This window comes from Echinops telfairi, unplaced genomic scaffold (genome assembly GCF_000313985.2).
Source record: "Echinops telfairi isolate 266 unplaced genomic scaffold, ASM31398v2 ScPeMD7_31;HRSCAF=116, whole genome shotgun sequence".
Taxonomy (NCBI): Eukaryota; Metazoa; Chordata; class Mammalia; order Afrosoricida; family Tenrecidae; genus Echinops; species Echinops telfairi.
In genome coordinates, this window is record NW_022103928.1 from 39,172,596 (window position 1) to 39,183,021 (window position 10,426).

General features: G+C 35.7%; 1 protein-coding gene across 4 annotated transcripts in view; it reads left to right on the forward strand.

The window, feature by feature from the left end:
- LMBR1 (limb development membrane protein 1) overlaps window positions 1-10,426 on the forward strand; it is a 160,872-nt gene that overhangs the window by 94,467 nt on the left and 55,979 nt on the right. For all 4 annotated transcript variants that reach the window (XM_030885593.2, XM_045289917.1, XM_004702332.2 and 1 more), the window contains 3 exons: window positions 7,268-7,394; window positions 7,983-8,051; window positions 8,799-8,863. In XM_030885593.2, coding sequence (XP_030741453.1) covers window positions 7,268-7,394; window positions 7,983-8,051; window positions 8,799-8,863 — 261 coding nt within the window. The remainder of the gene's footprint in view (window positions 1-7,267; window positions 7,395-7,982; window positions 8,052-8,798; window positions 8,864-10,426) is intronic.

Here is a 10,426-nt window from a genome sequence, read left to right on the forward strand (position 1 = left end):
ATGGCTGCTTGTTTATCTTCAAGCCTTTAAGACCCCAGATGCTACTATATCTTTTGATAGCCAGGCACCATCAGCTTTCTTCACCATATTTGCTTATGCCCTGTTTTGTCTTCAGTGATCTTGTCGGGAAGGTGAACATCTCAGAATACTGGATTATTAGAACAAAGTGTTCTTGTGTTGAAGGAGGACTTGAGTAGAGGCCCAATGTCCATCTGTTTCCTTAATACTAAACCTATAAATAATGTACATAGATCTATTTCCCCATCATATATAAATATATTTACATATGTACATGCCTTTATTTAGATCTCTATAAATGCTCTTTGCCTCTTAGTTCTTTCCTCTGTTTCCTTTAACTCTCCTCTTGTCCCACTATCATGTTCAGCCTTCTCGGTTACATTGCCCTTGATGAAGTCCTACCAGACCTCTTACACCCTCTTCATCCTCGACTTCAGTTCACATGTTGTTACCTTGACCCTGGGTTTGTTAACACCCACTTCCTTTCCTCGTATCCCCCTCTCCCCTGTCCCCCCCCGGAACTGTCAGTCCCATTGTCTCTGGCTTGTTTATCCTGCCTATCTTATCTACATAGACATGCAGAGATAATAATATGCACAAACACAAGACCAAGCAAGACAAAGCAACAATAGAAAATAAAACAATCACTCCAACAACAATAAAAACCAAAAAACAAAAGCCAACGACAAAAAAAAGAAAAGCCTATAAATAGTTCAAGGTGTTTGTTGACTACGAGTTTTTTCCAGTCGAGTCTGATGGGGTGCCACGCCCTGGCCCCACAGTCTGTTTTTGGTCTTCCCTGGGGACTTCATTGCTCTGTTCCCCTTGCTGTTCTGTTATATGCCCTTAGTGTTTCACCTCGGTGTGGTGAGGTCAGATCGGGCACAATTCTCGCAGTGTGTCTCCAGTGTTGTCCCCTGTAGTGCTATGGGTCAGTGAGGGACGTCTTGTCTCGTGGCGGGGCCAGCCCTATGTACCTTGTCTCGTGGTGGGGCCAGCCCTATGCACCTCTCTGTGCATTGGCTGCTCTGAGGAGAAATATTGTCCTCAGGGCTTGGTGGGCCAGAATGTGCTTCACACTTTTTTCCTTCCCCTTCATTTGCTCTTGTGACAGCACCTCTTCTTAACGTTGCTGCCAGGCATGTTTCTGGTCTTCTGTTGTTTAGCCTTGTCGTCTCTTGGCCTCTGTCTCATTTGTGGTCTGTCTCATGGTTTTGGTGCTGTGTCCTCTGTGGCCTTTATTGCCTCTGCCACTTCAGGGAAGCTCTCACACATGTTCCAATAGCGGCTTTTCTTTCTTGAAGATCACGAGATTTTCTGTTCTTGCTTCTGAGATGGCTCACTTTTACAGTCAGGAATATGGAAAGACTGACCACACTTCAAGCTAGAGTCTTCTACATTTTCTTTGCATGGTCTCACCCAATCCCTGTTGGGGGAGTTAGTTATAAAGGATATGGATAGACGAGCCATACCAAGTCATTGCATTTCACTGCACTCACCAACAGTTCTTGTTTTTGTTGTTAATTTTAAAAATTGGATGAGTGTTTACAGAGCCAGTCAGTTTTCCATTCAACAATTTGTGCATTGATTGCAAGCCCTAAAATGTAACATCTTTTATTCCACTTCCATTATTTCCTGTTTCCATTTTTCCTTCTTTCCTAAGCTTGCCAGCCTTCTGAACTTGGTCCTTAGCAAGTGCTGCCTTTTCTATTGCTTTAAAGGAGTCCATTTCTCCATAGTATTCCAATTGGAAGAGATCAGTAGTTGTTCCCTAGATACCATTCATAAGCTTTTAAGTCCCCAGTTGCTACTTAGCAAAGTAGGCTGTGGGCTATATTGTCCCAATTGACCTTGTTATTAATACTATGATTAGGATGCTGCACTTATTATATTGTCATAACAACATCTTTTCGTTTCCTTTTCAAGAAGCTTGAGCTACAGCCAATCCATAATTTTGATGATTTATTTTACCCCTCATTTTTGCAGCTTAGCCTCTAAGCATTCATTGACAGGTAGGACAGTTCAGGATCTTTCCCCTTCCCACTAGCCTAGTACTTGGATGAGAGCATTCCCTACTGGATCTTGGAGATTCTTCTCCTATCCTGTAAGCTTCCCTGTGTAGGCCTTTGGATCTTCCAGAAAGTTATGTTTCTGTATCAGCCTATCATTGTCACCGAAAACTGTAAAGAACTGTGAGAACTAAGATTTTATTCACTTGCAAGCTAGCAAATTAGCCTGGCACATGGTTTATGAGATTCCAAAGTTCGAAACAGTGGACATTAGTACTCACAGGGAGCCTTGGACTGTGTTCCACATGGTTGGCAGTTTGAAAACACCAGCAACTCCAAGGGAGAAAGACTCGCTTTCTGTTCCTGTAAACAGTTAGTCTTGGAAACTCACAGTGGGGACGCTAAGAGTCAGCATTGCCTCAATAGCCATGAGTTTGTTTTGAGAGTTACAGTACTCACAGCACAGCAAGTATATGTACTTTGTGCTTGTCTTCATTCCTGTTGTCCTTTAAGTCCTGTAAGATACTTACAGAGTCGCCTGGGTAGATACTGTGTTCTCAATGAGCTTGGGTCACAAAGGAAAATCCCGAGTTTATGATACTCAAATAATTTGTAAGGGTTTGCAATGAAATCTACCTGACCTATGCTGTGAAGGATGACATTATCTTTATCATACTAGACAATAAATAAATCTGCCCTGTGCTTTGAGAGAGACATTAACTCAGCCTTCTAGGATTGTTTGCTATGCAAACATCCTTGAAAATATAGCCCCAAACTAGGACTGTCAATGCCTCTCTGCTTGAAAGATATGCAGAAATGTGAGACATTGTATTGATTCCAACTCATAGCATCCCTATAAGACGGGAAAATTTGCTCCATAATTTACTAAACTGTAAGGTTTATAGGAGCAGATTCGCAGATGATTTTTTCTGTTGAATGTTTAGTGGCTTTGATATGCCAACATTTTGGCCAGTGCCTGAGAACCTGACTATTGTGCCCCCAGAACTTCTTGACCCAACACACATGAGGAACATATTTGGAGATACATTTTACTAAATATTAATAAAAATGTCTGTGGAAATATCTATGTCTTATGGCAATAATCTTCCAACATTTATTACCATTTTAACACTTACACTTATTGTTTCATTATTACTTAGTATAGTAATTATGACACATTTTTTAAAAACTTGTAACACATATGTACTTTAGACAATAGATTTTATATGGTTACAAGGAGCCCCTACTATTAGCTCATATGTCATAATATAAAATGCATTCTGATTATTTTGAGAAGCCTGTTGTTTAGCTCATATGTTTCTTACAGGCTAGTCAGATACAGAGAGGATTTGCCAGTTAGAGTCCAGGAAAGAAAAAGTTGAGGGAAGATAATGCATACAAACCAGAGCACCTACTCTTTTTGCCTGTTTTCTATAGGATTTCCAAATAACATTACATTTATAATAACAGACTAATGCTAGGAGTCCTGGTGGTGTAGTGGTCAAGTTGGCCTATGACCCACATGATCCTCTCTTCGAAACCTTCAGCCACTCTGTGTGATAAAGACTGGGTTTTCCACTCCCGAAAACAGAGTCTTGGAAACTCACAGGGGTAGTTCTACCTTGTTCTATAGGGTCACTGTGAGTTGGCATCAACTCGATGACAAAGAGTTTTTTTGATTGCTTAGATTAAAGGGAGAGGAGGGTAGCATAAGAAAAAGAGAAGAACAGGAAGGGAAGAGAAAGGGAGGGGGAGAGAGAAAAAGAAGAAAATAAAGAGTGAAGAAATCATTGTTAAGATGATGGATATCAGATCTGTTATTCTGATAGTTTGAAAGTTGTGCAGTAGATGTTCAGAAAACTTCAGTAAAATTTTATACCTACTCATTCACTAATGATTTCAGTACCTAATATTTTGTATTTATGACAATTTAAATTTTATTATCAGACTATTTTGAACTTTAATGATATATGTCTGCCTGTCATGCATGCCGAAATGCAAGGTTAAAACACTGGCTGTGTTATTTAAGGCAATGTGTGAACTTGGATAATTCGTGATTCTTTGTGCTTTGGCAATTATATAATAATGCAATTTAGCAGTTATATAGGGATGTAGTTATTTTTCCATTTTGTGATTTTAGGTGATCATTTTCCATTTTTGCATAATGCTGATTTTCACATACCACACTCGTAATTGGAACCTCACCATGCTGATAAGCGAAGACTGGGTGTAATCTGTTTTGTAGTAGTGTATTTTGCAACTATTCTTATTTATGAAAAATAGCTACTCTGGCTGGTGACTCTGATGCACAGTGTTCAACTCTGTGCATGAGAAAATGGCAGAGCAGGTCCCCAAATAGGTTCTGTTTGTATGCCTGAGTAACATTTGTTGATCACCTACTGCAGAAGCAGTTTTCAAAAACTTGTAACCAATCAAAACCTTTTAGATAAGTGGAGAATAGAGAGTAGGGCAACATCCTCATATGAAACAGGAAACCTTCCTGATTATCGAGGGCAAAATTGCATGAAGAAGCTTGGGGACCCCATGAATCACATTGTCCGACCGATTACCAAAGAGACTTTGGCTATTGGGATTAGATACTCTGTGTGGACGAACACAATCTGAGAGCTCTGACTAGAAAAGGTAATCAAGTTAAAAACTGCAACACTAAAATTGAACTACTTGGAAACTGTGATCCACAAAAGCAACTTATTATTGAACATCCGTATTATGGCCACGACTCACTCTAACTTTGACACTGTGTCTTAGGCACTTTTGGACTGTGTGCAAGGCACTTTTGGAAAAAGCAAGCTAAAGCTGCTAAAGGCCAGCTATAAGGAGCACCTTCCCAGCGATGCTCTACATCATCAGTCGGTGCATATGTTAGAAGTGTAGTCATGTTAGTTCCATAGCTCAGAGTTGCAGCCACTTCAGTTGACCTACTGTTTCTTACCCCCAAAATAATTGTAAGTGAATATCAGTTGTGATTGGCAGAATAATAAATAGACGTCGTCTGATTCAGACAATTTTTGGGGTAGATAAAATCTTCTCAACTTAGTTGAATTTCTTCCCACTTACCCTCGTTATAAGCGAAATAGTAAAACAACAAAATAGAAAATTTTGTACGTGTTTTGCAGCAGGGTCATGTTCTGGTGTATGGGAGGTACAAATCTAAGGACTACCTTTACTTGGAAATGCTTAATTATGATGGTAATAAATAATGAAATAAAACATCACTTTAAGGTCCAGGCCAACAACCAGGCTAGTTGAGACTTTTAAACAGCCTATTCTACCTCTCCAATAAGTTACATGATATGTTAATAAAGGACAGGCATCCTCTACTTCCCTATAAACTATGTCGCACCTTTTTATCCCAGGGCCTTTCATTGAATAACAATCCCCAACTATGGGCACCCACAATCTAGATGAGATGCATTTAAATTTGCATACACTCTTTGTATAGATTTTATGTTGAAAGATAGGCAAAGATTTATGGAAATAATCTTCTGTACTTTTCATCCTTCATAATTTTTATCTAGTTTTTTTCCTTAGGAAGCCAGCTTAATTGTGCCTATTGAATCACTTTCCCTCTGAAAATTTAATTTTATCAAAAGGATACTGAATGCTGCTTAATCTTACGGTCATTTTGACAAACGTGTCTTTTTTATATGTATATTGGGTTATCTCAAATGTCAAATAGATAAATTGTCTTAGATTGGGAGAGAAATATTTTCAAAAATTGGGAGAGTACAATTACGCAGAAGTCCTTAAATATCGATATGTTAACAAGTTCTTTCATTAGGGTTTAATAAATTTATAGGAGAATATGAATAATAAAGCCTATATCTGCTTTGAGATAACTTTAATTCCCAAATAATTTGAATATATAAGTGAAGATTGTTTTCAGAATAAATTGAATATATATAATTATATATATTTATATATATATATAAATATAACTTAAGGAAAAAAGTAGCTACTGTTAGAACAAATATATTAAATAAAATGCAAGCCTAATTCATTCTGGTTTACTGGTCTGTTGCTATGAACATTTAAGATAAACCAATTCCCATATTTGAAGAAATATCTTAAACCTCTCTATGGCAGCACTTTGGTGAGATTGATCAAAATGTTGCAAAACTGGTAAGGAAAGGCCACTTCAATGCTTAGGTTACCAGTTAGGAGTGGAAAGCTTATCCATGATTGTAAAGACATTCTTTCTCCCGTCTATTGAATTTGGAGACCTGGAGAGCTTTGTTTTGTGTGTAACTTATTTCTTTATTCAGAAATTATGTTTTGTTTCTGGTAATATTGAGTGGCAGAATTATAATAAGTGTTAGTATCTTTATTTATTATTCATATCCTTAAACTATTTTTAATGTGGGAAGAAAGATTATGATTTATTAGGAGATAGAATATTCTTTTAATTTTATTATTACATCAGATATTATAGATTAGAGAATCAGAATATAAACTATCAATATTAATCTTTAAGTTTAGCACTTATGATTATTCAGTGACTTTTCAGGTATATAGGAAATTTACTTGTTTGCCTTGTCAAGTGGTTTTCAAGTGTAGTCTGATCTCAGGTTTAGTCATGAGGTCAGAATATGCTTTATGTTTAAAATAAAATTGTACAGAAATGATTCTTTATTCTAATGTCATGATAACTAATGTGAAGAAAAAATGCTATAAACTATATAAATAGTACTCCCAAATTTATAGTTTTGAGATTAAACTGAGCAGTTCTTCAGCTGTACACTTGAGGGCTCTGTAGGCTGGCAGAGTAATATTGAATTCTTATAATTGTGTTCTCAAGTAAATTGGTACCTTGTGCTTTTGCCAACTTTAATGGTCACTATACTGTTTGGCTGTATGCCATAATTAGCCTTATCTTCCTTTATTGGAACCATGATAAAAAAATCCTTAATCTACTTTCTTGGTGAAGGTGTTAGGAAAATAATTAAGTATCTAAAATGGCTCTGCAAAAATGGTTTTTACAAAGAATTTTAAAAAATCATATTCTAACCTTAATGGAATTTTCCATTTTTTGAAAGTCTAAGCATTATTAAGTGTAATCATTTTGTGTGTGTGTGTGTGTGTGTGTGTGTGTCGGGCGGGGGTGGTGGTGGCGGGGCGGGATGGTTAGTAATGAATTATTTTGTGCTCCATACAGACAGAAGCCTTTTTGTCCTTCCAAGGAGATAGAACATTAACCGTCTCTTTTCTATTTTTTTCAGGGAATCCGAGCCCGCATTTTGGAAACTTTGGTCATGCTGATTCTTCTTGCCCTTCTTATTCTCGGAATAGTGTGGGTAGCCTCTGCACTCATTGATAATGATGCTGCCAGTATGGAATCTTTATATGGTACGGGATTGCTTTGTTTAAATGGACTTCTTTAATGGAGACTATAGTTTAGGATATAGTTACACATTCACTTTTTAAAAACAGTTTAATTCTTTTTATAGTTAATTCTGGTTGTCAACTTACAGAATTAAGAGCTCTTCAGGCATGCTTATAGAAAGAAGTGTTCACCTGCAGAATAAGCAAGCAGATTTTTTTTTGTTATTGATTTTTGTTCTTAAAATTCCATGGGGCCTTTTTGTTTTGTCTTGTTTTCCTCCCTCTAGACAGATTTTGCAAAGGAGTTATTCTCTGTTCTTCTGTTTAAAATCTATTGTGTAATTTAGCAATAGATCAGTGAATTCAAATAAATTACATGGTTTAGTATACTCAAATTGGTAATAAAGATGTTTACTATACATTAAAATATAGATTGATATAGTAGGTTTTAGGTATCAAGACTTTATCAAGATATAGTAAGTCTATATGTTAATGTATAGTATGCATCATAATTTTATTATATTATAATGACTATGTTATATAGTTAGTATATATCTTAATGCAGTCTTTTGGGTTTAAAATTTATTAAAATACATTTAAATGTTTTTATAGATCTCTGGGAGTTTTATCTACCTTATTTATATTCCTGTATATCACTGATGGGATGTTTGTTGCTTCTCTGTAAGTATTTTTTCTGACAATATGGTTATGAAAATTGAGCTGTTCCGTATTCTCGAAAATAATGGGCAAGTTTATGGATACGATTTCTTAATCACTTGAGATTTAAAAAAATTGACCCTTTTATGCTGCTCAAGATAAGTTTTGATACACTGAAACCTTGGCGGAGGAAGATTCTCTTGGTATTCTCTGTGGAAAGTGTCTTCCTTGTGGTTGGAGTTAAGATAAACACATGTCACACACTCACATTCATCTGTCACAAAGGAAGATTCTGCTTTTGCTTGGTAATGGTAGGTATGTGTGGATTTTATTTCAAAATGTATTGTGCTTTACTTGAAACATCCTAATATATATAAGAGTTATTATAATTAGGTGTAGAAATAAGGATTTTACATCATAGTTGTTACTTGTCTGATTGTCAACTAAATAACTACTTGAAGTTAATTTCTAATGTCTGGTATAGTATACATGTACTGCTAAAACCATGAGTATTTCAAGCCTTCTTTCATCTTTACACATCGTTTACTGAATATAGTAATAATGCTGATGTATTCAGTTGTCCTGCTTAGCATCTTTATTGACTAAGTTGAAGAGCCTTAGCAAAGCACTGAGAAAATCTAAATTTGAGATAAGAATTTTCTAAAATGGATAATCGTTGAGTTTGTTTTACCCTATTGATTAATAGTGGGTTTTCTGTCCTACCTCTGAAATAATCATTTTCTCTATGTGGCTCATCTTTTTTTCCTGCAGTGTGTACACCAGTTGGTCTTTCCCGTATGTTCACAGTAATGGGTCAGTTGTTAGTGAAGCCAACAGTAAGTATTTTATTATCAACCATTAAATAAATGAGGTTTATTAAATAAATGAGGTTGTATTTGAGTATTTTTTAAGTTGTGGGCTAGTATTTTGAAGCATACTAGGGATATTTTTTGGTACTGATGACTCAAATTGTTGCTGCTCTTGTTTTTATTTTAGTCCTTTTCAGTTTGGAAACCGAAGTTATCATTGCTTTAAAATATTCACAATAAGCTCTCGTAAATATTCTAGCAAAATTTAAGATAAAATTTGTATATACTTACAGATATTTATGGTAACTGTGCTTTATCACAAATAATAATTCTGTGTTGTACAACTCTTCTTAATTTGATTGAACTATTGAATTGTATATGTGAACTATATGCCAATAAGACTGTTAAAAAAAGGATGTTGACTCACTGTGAATTATGTAACCAATGCCATTGAGCAATTTATGTAGTAATTGTGAAATGGAAACCTAGTTTGGCATGTAAATTTCTACCAAGTACCATAAAAGTAATTTCTAAAATTCTTAAAAAAAATAGTATCTCTGTATTATGTCCCTGAAAAGTTTCTGAATATCAGATCTTGGTTGAATTATACTTTCCGGATAAACTCAGAAATTTTATATATTCATTTTTAAATGATCTTCAGCTGGTCATAGTACTAATGATTTGGCTCTAAGTTTCTTTGATGTCTAGCTATTTTATCAAATATTCAGTATCCTGAAAATAGTTCCTCTGATGGAAATGTCCTTAACTCTTCTTTAAATTAAGCTGTTTCAAGAATCAGGTCCGATGCTACTACCATCAAGAAAACTCATCAACTTTTTTTTTTTCTTTTCAACCAGAAGTGATCTTTCATCTTCTAACTTTTTGTAACATCTTATTTAGGCCTCAGTTAGTACATTTATTTTAATCCTATAATTATTTTTTGCATTCACCTATCTCTTTTGTTATGAGCTATTTGAGGACAAGAATTAGGTTTTATCCATTAGTCCTTAGTGGTTAAGAGCATACATTTTTAAAGGCAAATAATTTTCTTTGTGAAATCTTGTTTCATGGTATATAAAGTGGGGATTGCAGTCTGTTTTCACTGGATAGTAGTAGAATTCAAGGAGAATGATTTATGCATGTACCTAACACTGCCTGATCCATAGTGAGTCCTGAAAGACATTGAGGGATATTTATATGCTATTTGTTCACATGTAAAACATACCTATGGTGATATTTATTAGACTATTTGCACAGGAAGGCAACAATTATTTTGTATGTGTTAAACTCCAAAAAAAGGTGCGCTATGGCACAAGTACTTGGCTGCTAACTGAAAGGTTGGCAGTTCAAGTCCTCCCAGAAGCGCCCAGGAGAAAGGTCTCGTGATTTGCTCCTGTAAAGATTACAACCTAGACAACCCTGTGGGGTATATATATATATATCATTTTATTGGGGCTCATACAATTCATCACAATCCATACATACATCAATTGTGTAAAGCACACTTATACATTTGTTGCCCTCATCATTCTCAAAATTCGCTTTCCTCTTGGGTTCCTGGAATTAGCTCCTCATTTTCCTTTCCCCCCT